The sequence below is a fragment of the Geotrypetes seraphini genome, chromosome 8 (genome assembly GCF_902459505.1).
Source record: "Geotrypetes seraphini chromosome 8, aGeoSer1.1, whole genome shotgun sequence".
Lineage (NCBI taxonomy): Eukaryota > Metazoa > Chordata > Amphibia > Gymnophiona > Dermophiidae > Geotrypetes > Geotrypetes seraphini.
In genome coordinates, this window is record NC_047091.1 from 9,851,082 (window position 1) to 9,875,753 (window position 24,672).

At 43.4% G+C, this 24,672-nt stretch overlaps 1 protein-coding gene and 1 long non-coding RNA gene across 2 annotated transcripts in view; one reads left to right on the top strand and one right to left on the bottom strand.

The window, feature by feature from the left end:
• Positions 1 to 24,672, top strand: part of PTPRU (protein tyrosine phosphatase receptor type U) — a 489,953-nt gene that overhangs the window by 365,739 nt on the left and 99,542 nt on the right. The window contains exon 15 of the mRNA XM_033956533.1: positions 9,196 to 9,353. Within this exon, the coding sequence (XP_033812424.1) occupies positions 9,196 to 9,353 (158 nt within the window). The remainder of the gene's footprint in view (positions 1 to 9,195; positions 9,354 to 24,672) is intronic.
• The window catches only part of LOC117365755, a 223,209-nt gene that overhangs the window by 8,691 nt on the left and 189,846 nt on the right, over positions 1 to 24,672 (bottom strand). The gene's annotated exons all lie outside the window — the stretch shown is intronic.

Sequence of the window (24,672 nt, forward strand, 5' to 3'; positions counted from 1 at the left end):
GCCCTCTCGTTCTCCCTACCTTGGAGAGGGTGAACAACCTGTCTATCTACTAAGTCTATTCTCTGCCCCGTTCTGGCCCTGCCCAGGCTCTGCCCCATTCCACCCCTAGGCCCCACCTCATTCTGCCCCCCAACCCCAGCCCCACACAAACCTTGTCTCTTCGGAGCGAGTCTGGAGTACATCTACGTATGCGCGGATGCCACTGAATGTACATACTGTAGATTTCAATACCCTCTGGAGGGCTGCTGTAATATATCTCAATAGTTACCGACAGAGTCCAACGAGGCTAATGTACTCCGCCTGATTACTGGCTCTGAAGCAGCGGAAAAAAAACTAATGTTCCACGAAACGCTGGCCGTGTCGGCTCCGGGTTTGGTCCTGGCTGCATAATGGACGGCACACTTGATAAGTAGATTGAGGCGGTCCAGAGGAGGGCGACGAAAATGATAGGAGGCTTGCGCCAGAAGACGTATGAGGAGAGACTGGAAGCCCTGAATATGTATACCCTAGAGGAAAGGAGAGACAGGGGAGATATGATTCAGACGTTCAAATACTTAAAGGGTATTAACGTAGAATATAATCTTTTCCAGAGAAAGGAAAATGGTAAAACCAGAGGACATAATTTGAGGTTGAGGGTTGGTAGATTCAGGGGCAATGTTAGGAAATTCTACTTTACGGAGAGGGTGGTGGATGCCTGGAATGCGCTCCCGAGAGAGGTGGTGGAGAGTAAAACTGTGACTGAGTTCAAAGAAGCGTGGGATGAACACAGAAGATTTAGAATCAGAAAATAATATTAAATATTGAACTAGGCCAGTTACTGGGCAGACTTGTACGGTCTGTGTCTGTGTATGGCCATTTGGAGGAGGATGGGCAGGGGAGGGCTTCAATGGCTGGGAGGGTGTAGATGGGCTGGAGTAAGTCTTAACAGAGATTTCGGCAGTTGGAACCCAAGCACAGTACCGGGAAAAGCTTTGGATTCTCGCCCAGAAATAGCTAAGAAGAAAAAAAAAAATTTTTTTAAATTGAATCAGGTTGGGCAGACTGGATGGACCACCCGGGTCTTTATCTGCCGTCATCTACTATGTTACTATGTTACTATGAAAAAAGAGAAAAGAAGAAAAAATAAAGAGTTTAAGACAAGTAATCACCTGTTGGTACTTTTCAAATCGTTGGGGTTGCCTACGGTACAATTTCACAGAATAAGTTAATTTTTATAGTAAGAATTTCAAAATAACTTTATTAAATCTGAAAAAAAAAATTTTTTTTTAAAAGAGATGCAGAGTTTTTTGGCCAGTGACTGTATTGTGGAGCAAATCTTTTGATTTAAATACGCTGATCACGTTGGTCTGTGGTAAGACTAAGGGCTCCTTTTCCGAAGGCGTGTTAGGGCCTTAACGCGCGGGCTAAAATGCCACGCGCACTAGCCGCTACCGCCTCCTCTTAAGCAGGCAGTAGTTTTTCGGCTAGCGCGTGCTATATAGCACGCACTAATCCGGTGCGTGCGCTAAAAATGCTAGTGCACCTTCGTAAAAGGAGCCCTAAGTGAATGGCTCCAAGCTCTGAGGCCTTTTTACCCTGATAAGTAAACAAATATATCAATACACCAACTAGTGTTTACTCCAGGTATTGCCACACAAGAGTGGAATATATTTTATAAGGAAGTTGTATTGTCTCAATGGACACGAATTTGGACTTGGAGGATGAGGTGTACAGTGTCTGCATCTATGAGACAAACTTGGTTTTTTTTGTTGCATAGAGCATTATGGACCCCTGTTCGGTTACAAAAGTTAGATAGCTCTAAGTCTAATAGATGTTGGCATTGTCATCTTGAAGCATCTTGTTAACCGTGTCGAGCTTTACGAATGTAGAGATGATGCGGTATACAAACCTAAGGTTTAGATTAGATTAGATTAGATTAGACTTTAGCCCATTTATTGTTCAATTGTCCATTTATTATGGCTTTTTGGAAATCAATCTGGGGCCAAATTAATTGTTTATTAGAAAACCCGGTGGCATTGACCTACGATACTATATTATTTGGCATGTCAATGATGGCAGATTCAGATATCTTCGAATAATAATAAGCTTTTGCTTGTAACGACTGGGATTGCCATACAATAAATTACTTGTAACTGGAAGAACTGGAGTAGACTGAATTATAATTTTTGGTGGAACTCATTGTGTCATGTATATAAAATGGAAAGAGTAATAGCTACACAGCAGGGGTATTTAAGGAAATTTCAAGATGTCTGGGAGCCGTTAACAAAATATTGTAATGAAGAGATGCCATTTTTCCCCACAAACTTATAAGTTCAATATTCGGGGGTGGGGGTGGGGAGAATTTTAGTATATCTTCTAATATATAGGAAATATTTCTTATGAAAGGGTGGGAAGGGAGGGAGATAAAGTTATATGAGTTGTATTATTGCTGAATATTAAGTGATATATTTAATGTTAAAAGGTTTTAACTTGTCACACTTATTGTAAGTTTGAAAATGAATAAAGATTTTTTTTTAAAAAAAAAAGGTCGTTCTTATATTGTTGGGTTGCTATAATACCCATGCAAAGACGCATGATCTGAAATCTTTGGAGAGGATTGTACGGTTCTGTCCTCTCTTGCCAGGTGGGGAGCCTTCAGGTTGCCGAGAGCACTGTAACTCTTTCAAGTGATGATTTAAAAAAAAAAAAAAAATAAAGGAGCTTATTTCTATAATTATCATTCAGATGCTGGCAGATTTCTTAATGATGGTGGTACAGATGTCTTGGTGGCAATTCAACTTACTCTGCTTCCCTATCGCTGAAATTGACTTGTTTGGGTTCAGAAATAATGGACTATTGCAAGATACTGATTAGACCTCATTTAGGTACTAATTATATCTAATTAGAGGCAGGATAGCGTTAACTCATTCGTGATGGCATAAACGGTGGGTTACAGTGGAAGATCATTTGTCGTTTCTAGAGAGATAAAGAGTAGGTCAGGTAGCTTCAGTGTGGCGTGAAGAGGGAGGGAGGAAGGATGGTATATGTGATGTTAGGACTGTTTCAGGAATTTCTTGAAGAGTATAGTTTTTATTTCTTGTAGTCTGGGGTAGTTATCAGTAGATTGGAGATCTGGTTATCCAGTTTTGCTGCTTGAGTGGCCAGGAGGTCATCGTACAGTTTTTTCCATTTTACTTTTTTGATCCGGGGGGGGGGGGGGGGGAGGTGTTTCTGTGTCTGATTGAGGTGGTTGTTAAGGTAGGTTGGGCTGTCTCCATTTAAGGCTTTAAATAACATACAGTAGAATTTAAATAGTATTCTTTCTTGGATTAGTAGCCAGTGTGAGTTTGTACCTAAACAAATCCTGTGGTAGCTTTTATTTGGTCTTTGATCTGATCATTTGAATAAACAATATTTCCTGGACGTCCAGACTTGCGTTCCACTTTGTGCTATCGTATCCCGATTTTGGTTGTGGAACACCGGCCCTTCTTTGCTTGTCTTTGCTCTTCTCGCTATAACAGATTCACTCCGGATATCTCAAACCCTAGGGTAGGGTTGAGTGGTTTATAGGACAGGGCTGGGAATCAATATGCCAGGAAAAGAACAAAAAAATTCTTAGCTGCCATCCTGAGATCTTCTCTTGGATATTTGTGACTCTCAATGTCCTCCCCTAATCTACAGTTAGAAAGGTTGGTGATGAAGCTTAGATCCATGGCCTGGTAGTGTCATTGTTTACCACAGCTTAACCATTAGGGCTGGCTTTACCATTAGGTGAACTAAGCAGCGGCCTAGGGTGGCAGCCTGTGATGGGAGGGATAGAGCAGCTGCACTCACACAGACTGAAGACATTAACAGAACGTACATTTTACTTGCCGGGGAAGGGGGAGGGGGGGCGTAATTTTCAAATAGCCCATTTCCCTGGATAAATAACTGTAGCGCATTCTTGATTATTAAACCTTTGTTAATCTGACTCTCTGGCCTATCTGACAGACCTCCTAATGACATCATTGCATCACTGTTAAGAAGCGGTGTCAGGTCAAAAGTGCGCCGGGACAAAGGCACGCGCAGACAATTGAGTGCAGTGCGGAGGCGCGCGCCGAAGAAAATTACTGTTTTTAGGGGCTCCGACGGGGGTGTGTGGGGGGACCCCCCCACTTTACTTAATACAGATCGCGCTGCGTTGTGTGGGGTTTGGGGGGTTGTAACCCCCCCACATTTTACTGAAAACTTCACTTTTTCCCTGTTTTTAGGGAAAAAGTGAAGTTTCCAGTAAAATGTGGGGGTTACAACCCCCCAAACCTCCCACAACGCCGCCGCAATATGTATTAAGTAAAGTGGGGTGGCTCCCCAACTAAACCCCCCCCATCGGAGCCCCTAAAAACAGTAATTTTCTTCGGCGCGCGCCTCCATCTTGCGCTCAGTTGTCTTTCGCGATTATGTCTATGAACCCTAAGAAGCACAGCTTTCCTTTCCGATTTCCAGCGTAGCACAGAAGGAAGTTTTGCACCCAAGACAATTTTTTGTTTTTGATCCGGGACCCGGCTTTTACTGCAAAACAGCACCATTGTGACCTGGGACCCTGCTTTTACTACCGCTGTTGATGCGTCATTTGTGGGGTTACCATTGTTTTCTGCATTATCCGACTTTCCACTTAGCTGGTAACCTGTTGGACCTATTGATGTCGGATAATCAAGACTGTACTGTAGATGCAAAACAAGGAACGATGTCAGCTTTGCTCAGGATTATTCTAGGAAAGATGTTATTGAGGCAGTCATAATTGTTGAGTTTAATTTAGCAAAATTTAGGTGAAAGGAAGGGGCCAGGGATGTGATAGTTCATTTGGGGAGGGGGGAAGCAGGAAAGTAAACATAGAAACATAGAAACATAGAAGATGACGGCAGAAAAGGGCTACAGCCCATCAAGTCTGCCCACTCTGCTTACCCACCCCCTGTCTATGCCCTAATGACCCAATTTCCTTATCTTGACCCTTGTAGGGATCCCACATGGGTATCCCATTTATTCTTAAAGTCTGGCACGCTGTCTGCCTCGATCACCTGCGCTGGAAGCTTGTTCCAATGATCAACCACTCTCTCTGTGAAGAAATACTTTCTGGTGTCTGCAGCAGCCACTCTCTCCTCCTCTCCCTATTGGCTAAGGCTCTTAACATTTGCATCTCCTCTTCCTATAGGCTAAGGCTCTTTACACCTGCATTGTGATGTCATAGAACTTTCTGATTATAGAAACATAGAAACATGATGGCAGATAAAGGCCAAATGACCCATCATAGAAACATAGAAGATGACGGCAGAAAAGGACTACAGCCCATCAAGTCTGCCCACTCTGTTTACCCACCCCCTGTCTATGCCCTAATGACCCAATTTCCTTATCTTGACCCTCGTAGGGATCCCACATGGGTATCCCATTTCTTCTTAAAGTCTGGCACGCTGTCTGCCTCGATCACCTGCACTGGAAGCTTGTTCCAGTGATCAACCACTCTCTCTGTGAAGAAATACTTTCTGGTGTCGCCATGAAATTTTCCGCCCCTGAGTTTGAGCGGGTGCCCTCTTGTGGCCGAGGGTCCCTTGAGAAAGAAAATATCATCTTCCACTTCGACACGTCCCGTGAGGTACTTAAATGTTTCGATCATGTCTCCCCTCTTCCTACGTTCCTCAAGAGTGTAGAGTGGAAAGTGGAAAGTTTGCCTAATACGTTTACACTGTTCCCTTAACTGGGGTTGAGTAAACTGGGGGGTGGGGTTTCCAGTTAATGATGGAATAGGAGACTCATGGCAAAAATATTTTCAATTCCCAATCCTAGTATGGGGTGATATAAATAGAAGACTGTTTGAGTGCCTGAACGGATTTCCCAAACCTGGCAGTTTGGCCAGCTTTTGGAAAGCTGAGCTCGGGGTCGTGTCTGGGGGGGGGGGGGGCCCTCTGAGCACGTGTAGATTCGATGTGATGATGTCGCATCTGTGCATGCTTGAGGCCCTCCAGACGTGGCCCAAGCTCAGGGGAGACGTCAAAGGTTTGTGTGGGGGCACGGCCGGGGGGGGGGGGGTGGGGTGCGAGCTGAGAGCAGAATGGGGCGGGGTTGTGTGTTCTCTTTTTTAACTTTAAAAATCTGGTAACCCTAGATGTAGAGTAGGAACAAAGGATTTAGCAGGATCTCGGTAATATACAGTTCAGATATGTATTTAAAAAATAAAATGATTTTGGCTTTGGTATGGAACACCTGAGTCAATATGATGCATTTCTTTTTTATTTCCTTAATTTGGTATTCAAAGCTTCCCAAACCCTGCACACCTGCTGTTTTGTATCCTTGGCTTGTTCTCCTGAGATCAGGGATAGCAGTTTGCATCTGTGAACACTCTACAATGAGTATCCATGAACAGCCTGTTATATTGGAAGCAATCGGGAGCTTTTGTGATACCTATTTGCTGCCATATCACCCAGAGAAACCACAGCACAACACAGCAGGGTCTAGTAAAATTGATCCCATGATGCAACAGGTCAACAACTGTCCCGGGGGGATAACGGACTCCCATGATGCAGTAGTAGAGGATTTGACTCTGGGAACTAGAATTCCTATAATGCAGTGCTTGAGTGACAAGCGCCATGGATAATTACCCCTGTGAAGCAAAATTAGCGCGCGGCCCTCGAAGTTATTAACATTCACAAATCCAGAAAGTTCTATTGACGAAACGACATCTGTGTATCCTCACGATCAGTATTTTATGATGCGTAATGTTGATACTTATCTTTCTGCTTGTATGTGTGGATTCTGTGATGGTTTTCTGCCCCTTTCCCCACAAGAGCTCAGGTTGTCCAATTGTACAGCGAATGGTCTTAAGTGAGATAGCCTAGCCCCATCCATTTTCGATCCCGCCGTCAGCCCAGTTAACCACAGAGAATCGTTCTGGTTGAGAGAGCTGTGTCTAGTCTTCTCCTTGAGTTGTTTGCCATACTCCCATACAGTTTCTTCTGTATGAAGAAACTGAGAGTTTAGGGCCAGATATTAAAAAAAAACAAAACTGAGCACCTAAATTTATTCTCATATGGAACTATTTTTACAAAGCTTTGGTAAGTGCTACCAACGCACTTTAGGGTTGTCCAGAAAAACCTAAAGTTGAAAAAGACTGCTCAAATTGAAGTTTTTTCCCTTGAATTTGATTGTGCGTGATCAGAAAATAATTTTAAAAAATTTTTTAAAGCCCATCGCTCAAAGCCACTGATTATATACAACTCAACTATTCTTAAAGATCTGAAGATAAATCCTTGCTGGTAGTCCCCTCGTTAAAATTCACTTATTCAAAGAGGGATGTGATTTTTTTTCTGTTACAGCTCCTCAAATCTGGAATTCGCTCCCAATCAACATAAGAGAAGAAAAATTACTCAGCAAGTTTAAAAGACTCCTAAAAAGTTGACTTTTTAAGGATGCTTTTAACTGATTCATTTAAGTTTTAAAATTTTACATTGGACTAGGAACACCTCCAAGTGAAAATTAAGTGGGTAACAGTCCCCAACCTCTTGTTTCAAGTTTATTAGGATTTTATATACCGCCTATTAAGGTTATCTAAGCGGTTTTTACAATCAGGTACTCAAGCATTTTCCCTATCTGTCCTGGTGGGCTCACAATCTATCTAACGTACCTGGGGCTGTGGAGGATTAAGTGACTTGTCCCTTTTTATTTGCTTTTCAATTGTATTTAAGCCATTTTTTTTTTCTCCTGTCTTTTTCAAATGTATTATTTTATTACAATTACCGTCGTACTAATTGCATTGTTTTTTTTATTTTTATCTTAAACTAATTTTTAACCAAATGTAAATCGCTTTGGATTTGGAATTTGCGATCAAATCAAACGTATTAAATAAACTTGAAACTGGATTAGTTTTGCTTAATGGAGCAAATTTCTTGCTATTATAGCTGGGTCATTCCGTGTCAAGTGGTCCAAAGCTGATGAAACTTTTTCAGGAGAGGATAACCAGCATTTGGGGACATGATCTCAACAAATTCGCCTCAAAAAAGGCGAACAGAATGTTGGGCATTATCAAAAAAGGTATCACTACCAGAACCAAGGAAGTTATCCTCCCGCTGTACAGGGCAATGGTGCGACCGCATCTGGAGTTACTGCGTCCAGTACTGGTCGCCGTACCTAAAGAAAGATATGGCGATACTCGAGAGGGTCCAGAGAAGAGCGACAAAAATGATAAAGGGCATGGAAAACCTCTCGTATGCTGAGAGGCTGGAGAAGTTGGGGCTCTTTTCCCTGGAAAAGAGGAGACTTAGAGGGGATATGATAGAAACTTATAAGATCATGAAGGGTATAGTGAAGGTAGAGAGAGACAGATTCTTCAGACTGGCAGGGGCAACAAGAACTAGAGGACACTCAAAAAAATTGAAGGGAGATAGGTTTAGAACAAATGCTAGGAAGTTCTTCTTTACCCAGAGGGTGGTGGACACCTGGAATGCGCTTCCAGAGGGGGTGGTTGAGCAGAGTACGGTTTTGGGTTTCAAAAAGGGATTGGACGAATTCCTGAGGGGTAAGGGAATCCAGGGGTACAATTAGAGGGATACTATACAAGACAAAATGCTCTTGAGTAATAGATCACTACAGGTCATTGACCTGGGGGGCCGCCGCGGGAGCGGACTGCTGGGCATGATGGACCTCTGGTCTGACTCGGCAGAGGCCATGCTTATGTGCTTAAGATATCGAGTGGGGACACTCCTTGAAATTGGACCAGTTGACATGGAATGACCCAGCTATAAATTTTTATGTTTTCACACTCTGCAATGATACATGGATAAAAAGACATTTTATGCAAAAAAAAAATCTAGCATTTTATTATATTTCATGAAATTTTATTGAATAAATTTTACAAAGGGAGTGGATCGTGGGTGTATTTTTGAGTTAAGCACTGTTGTGTGCACAACTTAGGCTCAGACTTTTAGGCCAGGAAAACATTGACTTAAATACGGTGCACCTATAAATTAGGATGTCTAATTACACCCTAGCCTGCTTAGGGTGTACTAAGCGCGATTCTACATAGTACACTTCACTTTTGTAGAATTAACGCTCAGTGCCACACTAGTTGGCGTAGATTTTTTATGCAACGTATATAGAATCGGGGGCCTTAGTTTTTAAACTTCGATCTTCACATGTTGAAGCTTGGATAGAATTGACCCGCCTCCTTCTGCATCTTTTCTCTTGCTTCAGAAAACCCGTCAAAATGACCAAGGCCACAATTAACTACCGCCATGAGAAGACGCACATGATGAGCGCCATTGATCGCAGCTTCACAGATCAGAGCACGCTGCAGGAGGATGAGCGTCTTGGCCTCTCTTTCATGGACTCGCATAACTACAACACCAGGGGTAAGTTGTCTGGTGACCCGTTGACCAACTTATCCCACTGTTTGCTTCTTTGAATCTTTCAATGGTTTTGGTGGTAGATTTGCCGGTTGAATTATCCTACTGCTCCTTTTCTTATGCTAAACGAATCATTCTCATTTCAAGCCAGAGAGATCTGGAATTGAAAAATGACCAAAATGCGAAAACCTGGGGAATAATTTCCAAAGAGATTTCTACGCAGGGTTACCAGATTTTTCCATGGAGAAACCTGGACACATATTCCCGTCTCTTTCCGCTTCCAGCTCCACCCCATTCCGCCTCCAGCCCTGCCCCTCACAAAGCCTCCTCGTTTTTTTCTGACCTCTGGCCCATGTATGTGACGTCATCCCTCCAGACACGATCGGGAGGTTGGGACTTTCCAAAACCCGGACAAACTACCGGGTTTTGGAAAGTCCGTCTGGGCACCTAGATAGTCCTCCAAAAAGAGGACCTGTCCGGGTTTTCCCAGACATCGGGTAACCCTATTTCTACTGATATATGGGCTTGTTTACCAGCGAGACCCCTCCCCCGCCCTTTGAAAGTTTCTCCCTAAAATGCAAGGAAAAGGGATGTCGGGGTCAGGGGTTTCATTTGAGCCCCCTTAAGTACATATGGGGGTTTATTTGCAATTGCAAAATACATGAAGTAAAGCCCACCGTGGGATTTTTAGAAAGGAGAACCTTTCATATGCCGAACGGTTAGACAGGCTGGGGCTCTTTACCCTGGAGAAGCGGAGACTGAGAGGGGACATGATAGAAACTTATAAAATCATGAAAGGCATAGAGAAGGTGGAGAGGGACAGATTCTTTAGACTAGCAGGGACAACTAAAACAAGAGGTCATTCAGAAAAACTGAGAGGAGACAGATTCATAACGAATGCAAGGAAGTTCTTCTTCACTCAGAGGGTGGTGGACACCTGGAACGCGCTTCCCGGAGAGGTGATAGGACAGAGTACAATTCTGGGGTTCAAAAAGGGACTGGATGACTTCCTGGAAGCGAAAGGGATAACAGGGTACAAATAGAGATTTACCTTACAGGACATTGAGTGAACAGGGTATGGGTATTTTAAGTTAGGTAGGGAACACTTTCAGGTCATGGACCTGGGGGGCCGCCGCGGGAGCGGACTGCCGGGCACGATGGACCCCTGGTCTGACCCGGCAGAGGCAACGCTTATGTTCTTATGTTCTTATGCCTATGGAGTTTCCCTTTGAAAATTAGCTTGCACATCCACCAAGCTTATCAAATTGCCCTCACGGTTCTTAGACTAAATTGTGTGCAGTGCTTGTTCCTTGTGACCTTGGGCAAGTCACTTAATCCCCCATTGCCCCAGGAAAATTAGGTAGAGTGTGAGCCCACCAGGACAGATAGGAAAAATGCTGGCGTACTTGAATGTAAACCACTTAGGGAGCTGCGTTAGAGCATTCACGCGTTGCACGCTAACGCCAGCATTGAGCTGGCATTAGTTCTAGCTGCGTAGCGCGCAGTAATATCCTGCGTGCGCTAAAAACGCTAGCACGCCTTAGTAAAAGGAGCCCTTAGGCTATAAGTGGTATATAAATATTTAAATAAATAACAAAAAGAAATATCTTATATAAAGCCACTATAGTCGCTCTGCAAACCAGACCCATTTGGACGCCATGAATACAGGAGCTGCCAACTAGGGCCTTTGGCATTGGCAACCCAGCATCAAACTGACGTACACAAGAGGGAACCAGAATCTTTTTCCACTCTCAGTCCTTCGTACTCCACAATTGAAAAAAAAAATGCAGCAACATTTTCTCCTCCTCCCCCCCCCTCGCCGGTGTACAGCATTTCTGCCTTCCGCTGTTAGTGTCAGGAGGGGGATCCGCAGGGGGAACCTGAGAAGGCAACAGGGAAAAGAGAGGCTCTTTGATCTCCTTGATACCCTATGAATGAGCTCTCCAAGCACAATGTCTGTCTGACACAGTGCCTTTATTGACTCGGTTTAAAGAGTTCTTTATCCCTGTGATGCTGAAAGAGACGGTCTTTTGAAAGTACAGGAAGTGCTATAGGAACTCGGAGTCTTCTAGTTTCCCCTCGCTATTGATGTTATCAAGGAGAACTGAAAGGAGCTCCGAGATTGGACGCCAGATTCCCAGAGAGATACAGAGGGCGCAGTTTGCCAAGTTCTGTCCATTCTTCGTACCCTGGAACTGGGTTTTCCCTGGGTCCTAGTGCTTTGAACAGCATGTAGGGATATTCTTCCTGCCTGTGTCCTTTTTCATTAGCTGTATCTATATATATGTGCAATATGTTTATATAATGTTCCTCTAGTCATCGGTCAATTTATGGTGCAAAATGCAAACCGATGAAACGTTGTAGATTTCTCTCTGAACTAGCACAAAACTGATTTTTTAGATCTGTAATTCATGAAGTTGCTGGGACTCGAACATGAGTTGATGGCACTTAATTTAATCCTGTTGAAGTATATATGTATGTATGTATATATACACACACACATATATATATATATATATATAGTCAAACCTTGATTTACGAGTACCGCGGTTTGCGAGTGTTTTGCAATACGAGCAAAACGCTCCCAAAACTCTTACCTCGCAAACCGAGCGCCGTCCCGATATACGAGTGAATTAAGCCATCCGCTGTCCCGATAACGGAAGCAGTCTCCCTCTACTCCTGACGCTCCAGCACGCTTCCTTTGGCAATTGGCAGGTGCTCTTCTCGCGTGCGTGCGCCTATGTTCCGAACAAGCAAACTTTTTTTTTTCTCAAGTCCCTCCCCTTCCGCCGCCAGTCGCACCCCCAGCCACGTGCGCTCACTTTTAACCAATGAGCGCAGGCCGGTGCGCTGCGGCTGTAGCTGTATAGGAGCATGCCCAAAAAAATCAACGGAGAGGGAAGGTGTCTGTTCCTCTCTGCCCAGGACTGTTCTCCGTGTTGCCTGGCTGTGATAAAGGGCTGAGGAGGAGCGGATGGATGCGCCACGTCCGCCACCCAGGGCTGTCTTTTCTTGCAGCCCTCGCTACTGGTGTCGGTGGTGGCAGCAGTAGAAGAGAGGGTTTGGGGCTTCGCAGACTGTGCTGCTGAGAGGGGAGGGGAGATGAGACACGCCAGTGAGGAACCGGTATAACCTGGTGGAGGACGGAGGAGATGCATCGTCCTGAAGCAGGGGGCAGCTGTACGAGGACCCCGACGGAAGGAAGTGACCCTGCTGAAGGGGCTGCAGCACCCGGACATCATTCAGGCAGGTACCCACCCCTGGACCACCATAGAAAACCTTGGTTGTGGAACAAATCGTTTGAGTTTACATTGTGGCCTATGGGGAACTTTGCTTTGATATACGAGTGCTTTGGATTACGAGCATGCTTCTGGAACGAATTATGCTCGTAAACCAAGGTTCCACTGTGTGTATATATATATATATATATATATACATATATACAGGGCTCCTTTTACTAAACCACGTTAGGGCTTTAACTCGTGGAATAGCGTGCGCTACATTGCCGCACGCGCTAGACCTTAACGCCCGCATTGAGCTGGCGTTAGTTCTAGAAGCGTAGCGCGCGGTAATTTCCTGGGTGCGCTAAAAACTTTAGCGCACCTTAGTAAAAGGAGCCCACAGTCATGTGAAAAAATTAGGACACCCCATGCAATATTCAGTTCTTTCTTAAGAAATGTTCACATATCGATGTCAAATCTTTTTTTTTTTTTTTTTTAAATCTCTGGAAAAGAAAGCGATGTAATTGCAGGTAAACAACAAAAAAGTTTCCTCGATTTACTCACGAAGCAAAAGATATCGATATGTGAATATTTCATGGGGGTGTCCTCAGGTCCTCTTAATTTTTGTAAGAAAATCTCATAACCGGGCAACTGAATTGTGAGAAAGAGCTGGCTAATTCTTGTTTTTGTTTTACACAGCTGAAATAAGTTGTCATTTTAAGTAGCCCCCAAGGAGGAAGTGATGTTAAAGTTGAGGGGATCTGTACTTTCAAAAAGTTTTTATAATATGCTGGAGGCTATGAGATCACAGGCCTCTAGCCATGAAGAAAACCACCAGGAGACTAAAACTGATTCAGAACACGGCCGTCCGCCTCATATTTGGCCTAAACAAATGGGAACATATCACCCCTTTCTACCATAAACTGCACTGGCTGCCATTTGAATCCAGAGTACTGTTCAAGTTCGCGTGCCTCAGCTTCAAAACGGTGTTTGGTCTGTCCCCAAGCTACCTCATCCCCCCCTTTAAATTAAATCACAGCAATAAGAACTCTCGCAGAATTCATCTGTTCGCCTTCCCCTCCCTAAAACTATGTCCTCTCAAACGATTCGTTGACAAAACCTTCTCCTTCCAGGCGGCCAAACTAAACTCATGGCTTGCCCAAATTATATTTGACGCCCCCACTTACCCGGACTTCAGAAAAAAACTCAAAACTCACTTATACCACGGACAGAATCCCTAACACTCCCACTCGCGGCTTCTACTCCCTTCAATACACTTGAACCTCCACCTTCCCGCCCCAAGGTACCCTCCAAACCAACTAACTTCCCTGACCGGTATGTTTTTTCCCTGTAATAAAAAAACAAAAAAAACTGTACACTCTTGTATATTCCATGTACTATATTCCTTGTATATTCCTTGTATTATATTCCTTGTAAACTCCTTGTATACTCCTTGTATATTCCTACTGATGGTATTTTATGTCGACTTCATTGACCTGAACTCTCCAAAAAAATTGTTAAATTCCTGTGAACTTCAACGACATGTACATTCCGAAAAATTGTTAATTCCAATGTTATTTTCGTGTGTAATCTTATTAACTGCTGTGAACCGCCTAGAACTCTCTGGGTATGGCGGTATACAAAATAAAATAAAATTGAAATAAAGTTATAGGTTTGGTAGGTTCATACAGGGGAGGTGAGTAAAGGATGGATCTTTGGTAATTTTTGCTTTGGGGAGGGCTAGATTATTCCTTCATTCCTTTGGTTCTGACATTGGGATTCTCCTCACCCACCGTGATTTGCTGTCTTTATTCAACAAACAGACTTCCATATTTATGTTCTGCTTATCCTACAATTCTATGTGGATTACAAATTATGGAGATACTCAAGCATTTTCCCCTATCTGTCCTGTTGGGCTCACACTCTAGTGTACCTGGGGCGCTGGGGGGATTAAGTGACTTGTATCAATCAAAAACTATACAGGATCAAGAGAGATTAATCTAAATGCTCCCCAAAATACCTCTCTTGTTAAACTCTTAATTACTTTTTATAAATAGAGACAGACGTGCATGTGTGGTAAATCTGCTGTCTTTGCTGGTCCGCTGTTGCCAAAGTAAAGCTAGCAGGCGTTTTGCTGTATAGCTGCGTCAGGGCGGTGGACTCTCGGCGGTACAGCATTTGATCAATATTGCTGTTTTACATTAAAACAAGAAATCTTTAAAATAATCAGTAGCGGCGTGTAAAGCGAGGGTCAGTAGGTCAGGTCTGTCCTCCAAATCCTCCGGTTTGCATGCCACCTTGAATTATTTGCCCTGGTTGACCCATGGGTATCGATGGGCCCGGGAGTTTCGACCCTGCACAAAACCTCCAAGCCTGCTCTATTGTTCTCTCAATGACCTGCTAGTGTGTCAAGAGCTTGTCCTGTCCATCTCTTGAACTCTCCCTCCTATCCAAGTGCAAAGAATGATCATCCAGGTAGCGTCCACGGTCCCCGTGATCAAAATCATGAAAACGATCCTGACGACCAAGTTCTGAATGGTAGCGATCCTCCAATGCCATCCGCTTTGCTTCGGGCCAGTATAAGTCATCCCATCCTCTGTCCAAATCATAAGGTCTTCTCAAGGGTCTGCGCTCCTGCTCATATCTCAGTTGCTCTTGTTGTCGTCTTAGTTCCTCCCTCTCCCTAAGAATTTTGCCTAAGCTAAATTCTCTGTTTGATTTTTTTGACAAATGAGTTTGCTATAATAGAACTTTAAGACTGTTGAACAGATTGGCTAGGCAGGAGGGGGAGGGGGGCCTATCTAGTGTGGGTGTGTCATTAACATACTGACCACGCATGGGGATATGAGGCCCCTTCCCCTTGTAAAACTTTTTCAACACTTAGGATATCTAACATCTGAGATAAGTCTAATAGGAAAGCACTCACCGCTGTTTCTATTTATAAAAAGTAATTAAGAGTTTAAATAGAGAAGTATTCTTGGGAGGATTAAGTGACTTGCCCAGGGTCACAAGGAGCAGTGTGGGATTTGAACCCACCACCCCAGAGTGTTGGGGCTGTAGCTCGAACCACTGCACCAACCTTCAGGCCTGTGTCTACCAGTCAAGACCGGGGTCCAGCATAGTACATGCAGAGGTTACACATATACTTCAACAGGATTAAGTTAAGTTGGGTACCGTCGATTCGTGTTCGAGTCTTTACAACTTCATGAATTACAGATCTAAAAAGAAATGTATATATATATATAGGGTTACCAGACGTCCAGAGGATATGTCCAGGCGGCTTTTCAAAACCTGGCTGTTTGGGTTTTGAAAAGCTTCTAGCTCAGGATTGCGTCAGGAGGGCATCTGCACTTGCACAGATGCAACGTGTAGATGTGCCAGTGGGGGGGGAGGGGAGTGAGCATTCCTTCTGCTGGGGATGTTGTATGGGGGGGGGGTTGCCAGCAGAAGGGAGTGGGCATCCCTCCTGCTGGGGATGTTGGAGGGGGTGTGTGCAGGCAGGAGGGAGTGGGCATCCTTCCTGCCGGGGTTTGTTTCATGGTTTGCGGTAGGAGGGATTGGACATCCCTCCTGCCAGGGATTGTTTCGCAGTTTGTGACAGGTGGGAGTGGGCATCCCTCCTGCCACAGACAGTGTGTTTGGGAAGGGGGATGGGGCATCCCTCCTGCCAGCTGACTTACAGTGGGGCTCGAGGGTTCCCTGCCGCGGCCGCTCAGCTGATTGTGGCAGGGTGATTTCCTCGTTGCGATCAGTTTAGCAGCTGCATCCAATTGAAATGGTGCCTGCTGGAAAGGAGCCTTCATGTATCACAATCTCATAATAAGAGAGCAGTGGAGGACACAACTGTGGAAATAAAAGCTTATAAAATTCAAAGATGAAGCCATCTGGGCCAGGGGCTGTAAAAGTTTTCAGTGACTTTACCACCAATTGTAATTCTTTAGCAGTAAGAGGAGCATTTGGTGTAGCTACCTGATCTGGTGTCAGTCAAGGTATTCTTGAATCTTCTTAATAATCTTGTAGTGGGGTGCCTCGAGATAGTGGGTGGTTCTTAGTACATGACTTGAAAATAATTATAAAAGGTGGTAGCTATATCTTGGGACTGATGTTTTACTGATCCATGATTATTTTTAAGAGTGGGAATATATGGGGGGTATTCCAAGTCTTCACTAGGCACACCAATAGTTTGCCTGGCCTATTACCATATCAAGGAAATCTAAACCGCCCATAAAACAGTTGTTTCTTAGTTTTCTCATGGATTAAGGCATTCAACTCTGCCTCAGTAGCTAAGTAAGATTCTTTCATAGGCCAAGAAGGTGAAAAGAAATATTGTTCTTTGACTTTACAAAGCTGCTTTTCTATCTGTACAATACCTTGCGAAAGGCGGCAAGCCCTAGACACCATATATTGGATAATATCCCCTCATAATACCACTTTAAGGATTTCCCAGAAAAGAGTAGGGTTCTCTTTATATGGTGCATTAAATTGGCAATATTCTTCACATTTGGTAGATAAATAAGATTGAAAATGTTTATCCTGATTGAGATATGCCGGGAATCGCCATACACAGGCCCCCACCGAATGATGAGGGGATCTTGATGTCTATCCAGCAAAGGGCGTAGTCAGATATTACAGCGGGACCTATTTTCGCCCCTGAGGTACATGTAAAAATAGATGTAGACACTAATATGTAGTCAGTGCATGACATCGAACCATGGACTCGGGATATATAAGTATAGTCATGTACAGTGGGTGTAGCAAACGCCAAGGGTCAGTGCATCACACAAAAATGGCAGACCCTTACCAGGACCCAAAACCAACCTTCGGGCCTTTGTCTACCAGTCAAGACGGGTCCGACACTTGATTAAAGTCTCCAGCGATGATTAAAGGGGGCAGAGTATCTTATATGGCCATGGGTACTAGCTTCTGAGAAAATGCATGCTCATAATTATTAGGTTCATAAATTGCGCTTTAGTAAAATGCCAGACTCGATAATTGTACATGTAACATATCTTAATATCTTTATGAAGTTGAGTAATTTTACCAATTAAATCTTTGTGAATAAGAATTGCTACGCCACCTTTTTTAATAAGGGCTAGAAGAATAGAAAACCTGACCAACCCATGCAGGACAGAGTTTTGAATGTTCCAAATCAGCAAGCTTGTTTTTCGGCGAGCAGGCGATATCTTGCCGTTTTAATTGAGAAAGTATTTTTGTTTGCTTAATGTGGGAGGAAATCCCTGATACGTTCCAAATAATTAATTTCAATATAGGAGTGACCATGACAAAAAAAAAAAACAACACCCTATAATGAGATTTGCTGTGACAAATATAATATCCTGCACTTCAGGCTCCCAGCCCTTACCCAGAGCGCTACGTACAGAAATCTTCCAAACAAAACATCTCCGAAGAGAGCCAGAAAAATAACCCAAGTTGTGACTCTCAACTTTCATCGTTTTGTTGACCTTTTCTTAACAGCAGACAAGCCCCCCCCCCCAAATGTCCAGAGGAATCCAACAGAGCAGTTGCATGAAAGAGTGACCCCCTATGCAGGTTTCCATATATCTTCCCCATCCCACCTACGTTCACCCTTCCCTCTACTCTATCCATACATCTAACTAATATTTCCTACTCCCAACCCTCAGGGAATAGAATGTCCGAGAGATGACCCAATGCAATCAGGTCCCGGACACCACCCACAACCACAAGACATCTAACAGCTTGCAATAAAAATGGATATACAATCAATATACAGTAACATATAGCAGCATTAACAGCTCACAACAAGAAAGGATCAGCTCCATTCAATATAACATAAAGCTTGTTATATTCCACACTAATTGTTCACATCTGCTTTTATGTGCACTCACCACATTTATTCTGGTCCAACCAAACATACATCCATTTCTCCCATTAGAAGAAGAAAAAAAAGAAAATTTTAAAATAATAAGGAACCAGTTGCTAACAAACCAGGAACTGTGCCACTGTTGTGTCTCCACCCTATAAATAACTTCAGTCGCACATGGTTATAATAATGCTGTCCCGCCTTCATATGCACAAGCCATGGACAAATTAACGCAATTCCCCAAGTACAAACTTAACACACACTCACAAATCACACAGCTCAGAACAAACATATAGTCACCCATGTGTCATATTGTGATCCAAGCTATACTTCCCTGTCTCATACCTGAGAATATTATTGTTATTAGAGGAGAAAATAACTCAGACTATAAATTAGACAATTAGAGTTCAGTTCAATAGGCTTATCTCAAACTCAAGTGGGGGCTTGAAGATAGCTCCTTGGGCAGAGTGTTCATAAAGTCTTTTGCCGCCAAGTCGCTGTCAAAGGTATGCCGCTTGCCTGAGACGAATACTTTGAGGATAGCTGGATATGTCAACATGAAATTGATTTTCCGATTGTACAATTGGGAGCAGATTGGCGAAAAGTGATGTCTCTTATCTAGGATTGCTGACGAATAATCTTGGAAGATAATCTTGGAAGATTCATACGGGCTCCCATTCATAGCATAACGAATCCCAATTCATATTGCTGGAGAAGCGCCACTTTGAGTATAGTTGTGAATTTTCGCTATCACTGCCTGGAACCTTTGTTTTCCGTCCATTTTTCGGCCCAAACTGTGGGCCCTCTCCAAACGTATAGGGCCAGCCCCTGCAGTGGTAGTTCTTGTTTCAACCATTGCTTTTAACATCGGGATCATTTGAGCTTCAGGAATAGACTCTGAGAGGCCAATAAAACGGAGGTTGTCCCTGTGGGACAGGGTCTTCAATTTTTTCTTCTTGTATTCGCAGTCGCTCCCGCAAGGCCTCAACCCCCACTGATGTTGTTGTTACCATGTCCTCCAGCGATACCATGCGGCTTTCAAGTTCTCTCGTTCAACGGGACATCTCAGCCAACAATGCCTCCAAATTTGACATCTGCCCCGATAATTGTCTGAACTGAGGATCAAGGGCTTGCACCACTGCTGAGGTAAGCTCCGTAAAGTGCTCTAGAGACAAAGGCAAGGCTGTCTCCCCTGAATGGGTCACCATCTTAACCTCAGGTGCTTTCAATTTTGTCCTTCTCTTTTCGAGCCAATTTAGCATTCATTATAGAGTCCTGTTTAAGAATAAATCTGTCCATAAAATATCACACCTATAGATGTTGAAAAAATTAGACGAACTCAGTGGATGAGGCTGTATGGGTCCCCAGGACCCTAGAGCTCAGCCAGAACACATTCCACTGCTCTCTCCCTATCATGTAACTCCCCTGAATCTCTTAAATAATAGAGTCTTTAAATTCCTCCTAAAACATAGGCATTTATTTAAATTTAAAAACAAGACCCTTCCAAATTTTTGGTGCTTGAAAGGCAAGATAATAAGTTTTAGATCTCTTTAAACCCTTTGCCGATGGAAATGAAAAAGGGCAGTAATTACAGAGTCTTCTATTGTTGATAAGGACTATAAACTCCAAATGAGACAAAAGGTATTCTGGACATTCACCATTCAGAACCTTGTATAACACACAAGAAAATTTAAATAAAATCCTAGCCTCCATTGGCAACTAATGGAGCTCTACATAAAATTTTGAAATTCTATCACATTTACTTAAGGAAAATTATTAATTGTTTGTAATTTTAGGATGGTTTGTTTTTATGCCTCTAAATAAATGGCATTGCAGTAGTCTAGTTTTGATAATAATAAGGATTGTACCAGTAATCTAAATTGTTCTGGTTAAAAAAACTTTCTGACATGACTCAATTTTCTCATTAAGTAAAAATAACTTTTTGTCAAAGCATTGACATGAGGTTCAAGGAATAGGGTTTGGTCAAGATGGACTCTTGTACCATGACTGTAATTTTCCCCCTTCTGTCTACAACCATGCCATTAGCCATACAACATGTGCAGGTCCTGATGGTTCAATGTGCAGGGTCCAGCTTCAGGAATCAAGCCCAGAACTCTTACAGAGCAACACAACACTGTCACTGGGTCACTCTGCCTAACAAACACAAGAGCAGTGTGGGTTTACTCATCTTTTGAGGAAGGGGTATTTTGTTTACACAATGAATGGTAAACCTGTCTAGAGATTGACACAGGAGAGAGGGAAGAATTAGAGTATGATTGAGCCACACCTCGAATACTATGTGCAACTCTGGTCACCATATCAAAAAAGATATAGCGGAATTAGAAAAGGTAGAAATAAGGGCGATGAAAATAATAAAAGGATGGAACGACTTCCCTATGAGGAAAGGTTAAAGCAGCTAAGGCTTTTCAGCTTGGAGAAGAGACGGCTCAGGGGTTTAGAACAAACGCCAGGAAGTTCTTTTTCACTCAGAGGGTGGTGGATACATGGAACGCGCTACCGGAGGATGTGATAAGCAGGAGCACGCTACAGGGCTTCAAAGAGGGTCTGGACAGGTACCTGGAGGACAAAGGGATTGAGGGGTACAGATAGGAGTAAAGGTAGGTAATAGGGATAGGATTAGAGGATTAGAGGCAGTTACAAAATTAGTCAGGGACACTGTTCAGGCAATTAGGCCTGATGGGCCGCCGCGAGAGCGGATGGACCTCTGGTCTGCCCCAGCGGAGGCAACTTCTTATGTTCTTATATGATAGAGGTGTATAAAATACTGAGTGGAGTGGAAAGGGTAGATATGAATTGCTTGTTTATTCTTTCCAAAAATACTAGGACTAGGGGACATGCGATGAAGCTACTAAGTAGTAGATTTAAAACATTTATTTGCATAACGTGTAATTAAACTCTGGAATTCGTTGCCGGAGAATGTGGTGAAATCAGCTTAGCGGGATTTAAAAAACGTTTGGATAATCTCCTAAAAGAGAAGTCCATAGGCCGTTATTGAGATGGCTCGGGAAAATCCTCTGCTTATCCCTAGGAAGCATAAAATCTATTTTACTGCCTGGGATCTTGCCAAGTAATTGTGACCTGGGTTGTCTACTGTTAGAAACAGGATATTGGTCTTGATGGCCCTTCAGTCTGTCCCATTATGGCAACTCTTATCTTCTTATGTTCTTAAGAAGTTTTCTTGCTTTCGTCGTTGGAAATATGAAAGGGTCAGCTTGATGGGTTGCTAGAAGACAGAAAATACCCTGGGCCACATGATTTCACTTATAGCTGAATTTACAATTCAAGGGAAATTGAGTTATATAATTCAAGGGGAATATAGCTAATCCTGCACCAATGCCGGCTGTGGATGTCTCTCTTTTGGGCTTCTTCCTGGATCACCCGCAGTGAACTGCCGCAGAGTGAACTGAAGAAGGTGAGCAACACATGTAAGATTGCTTTGACCAATTGAATTCTGCTTCACACCTTCGTGACGTGTACAAAGCCCTTGGAGAAAGAGAGAAAATGGGTGGGTGGCAGGGAGCCCAGAAGCAACGCCTACAACAAAGAGTTAACATTTGCAGTAGATAGATGGATAATATCCTCAGTAGTATCCTGCTGCCATATTGAATGCTCTGTGAAATAATTCTTTCTATGTCCCTGCTCAAACCATATGTTAATTCCATCTGCTTTTCTAACTTCCAAATGGTGCTTTATCTAATCATTTCCTTGCACGTTCCGGAAAGTAATCTGGTTACGTCCATTGTCTTGGAGGGAACAGCTGAAGTCTGAAGGGCAAACTTGGAGTTATTTCCCACCCCGATTGCACGTGGTTCATTCATCATTATTCTTGCTTTTAGATTTTTATGAAATTCAGATTAACTCAAGAGCTAATGAAAATTTCTGTTCAGGAAACTGATTTGCTATTTACGAAATAAGAAGGCCAGGCACAGATCATCTAGGACAGGGGTGTCCAACCTTTTGGCTTCACTGGGCCGCATTGGCCGAAAAAAATGTTTCTGGGGCCGCACTAACGTGCAAACGCTGCAGCAAGACAGAGGAGGGAGCCGGCAAGATGGTAAACACCAGGGGGCAGCAGAGGAAAACATTGCATCGCCCTCGACCGGGGCCGCACAAAATACTTCACGGGGCCGCATGCGGCCCTCGGGCCACAGGTTGGACACCCCTGATCTAGGATCTAGAATCAGAAAATAATATTAAATATTGAACTAAGGCCAGAACTGGGCAGACTTGCACGGTCTGTGTCTGTATATGGCCATTTGGGGGAGGATGGGCTGGAGAGGACTTCAATGGCTGCGAGGGTTTAGATGGGATGGAGTAGGTTTTAACGGAGATTTCGGCAGTTGGAACCCAAGCACAGTACTAGGTAGAGCTTTAGACTCTTGCCCAGAAATAGCTAAGAAGAAAAAATTTAAAAAATTTAAATAGAATCAGGTTGGGCAGACTGGATGGACCATTCGGGTCTTTATCTGCCGTCATCTACTATGTTACTATGTTATTAAAAAAAAAAAAGTAATAAATAAGTTTAATAGTTTAATGTCAAAATGTGTGGCCTTTTCTCCTACTGTGGTCATCAAAACTAGAAAGATGGCTATTCATGCTGTAGGCTAGATTTCAAAACTACGGCCCAGATTCACTAAAGATAGCAATTCAATCAATCCTGGTCGATTTTAAAACAGTGATTGATTCACTATCTTTTTTGCATGCAAATGATTTGCAAACTCCCGACTCAATTGCTTAGTGAGCGATTTGAGTCAGGGCAGAGTCCTGACAGTAATGACAGGAGAAGCAGCCTCCTGTCACTGTGTCAGGGCTTCTGGAGGGGGGCGGGGTTCTTTTTTTTTTTTTTTTAATTGGGCAGATATTTTGATCTTTGACTTTCCTGGTAGTCGTTGGGGGCTTGCTGATTTTGGAAGGGGGAGGGGGACAGAGGATGGAGGGAAGAAGGGTTGGTTTATATAATGCTTGCTTGGTTCTGGTTTATCCTTTGCTGCAAGATCTCACTCTTCAATCACTTGCAGCCAGTTCCCATCAGACAAAAAGCTGGCCCTAAGGCATACAATAGCCCTCGACTTGAGTCTTTACCACTAATGTGTCCTTTCAGTGAGAAAAGGTAAAATCTAAATATAAGGACTTCAGACTTCCTCTGGGTGACATCGAGGTCAAAGCTGCTCAGTCCGCTGTGTAAGATCATTTGACGTCCCTGTAAAGCAAATTCTTTCTTTTCTCTACAATGCAAGAACGGGTAGTACCAGCAAAAAGTTTCTCCTGCGATAATCTTCCAGCCACCTTTTACCCTCCTCTTCAGGGTCCAGATTAAGCTGAGTCCACTCAGTCTTTGATCTGTGTACTACACTGCTTTCCAAACTGTGGGTCTTGTCTCCCACAGGGGGTGGGGTTACAAAGTCCACATCTAAGGTTGCAGCCAGGCTGGGGTCAGGGGGAGTATACCGTCGGCCTGTGCCCCCTGCTAAGCCTATACAAAAAATAGATCTGTGCGAGCTGAACAGGTGGTGGAGGAGGATGACGACATCATAGCTGAAGCTATGCAAAGGATGGGAGCGTTGGCGTGGATTTAAGGTAGGGCTGGGGGCGCACATTCCTATCCGGGCCCACTAAAGGTTGGTAAGCACTGGTCTACTGAGACTGACGATCAGATGCAAATTAACACTAATTACCATATGATGTCTGAACCAACTGCCCACTGTTAACTGAACTGAGACTGAGATTTGCGATTTCCAACTCATGTCTTACCTGCTATAGTATTCATTGTTTGTTTGTGGGGGGGGGGTTAAGTTCAATCTTTATTAAACTTTTAATATCATACATGGTGGTACAAAGTCAAAAATAAGTCAGTAATAGTCTTACAACTAGCACCAACTACATCATGAGAAAAACCCTCACAGTATATAGTATCTTATCAACCCTTCCTTTCTCTCCCATACACAACCCCCTCCCATCCCCACCACCTCCCTCCCCCTCCCAATTTTGTCTGACAGGTCAACTACATAACCATTCTTCTCCCCTTCGATACCCAAGACCCCACCTCAACAGGACACCTGGAAACAACTCTGAAAGCGGTGGAAAAATGGATGACAAACCACAAATTGAAACTTAACTCGGATAAAACAAAATTCTTACTGCTGGAAAAGGACAAAAATCCTTCCATAACAGAATTAGAAATAAATGTAACCAAATACCCAATACAGACATCTCTTAAAATCCTTGGAGTATTGATACAGAT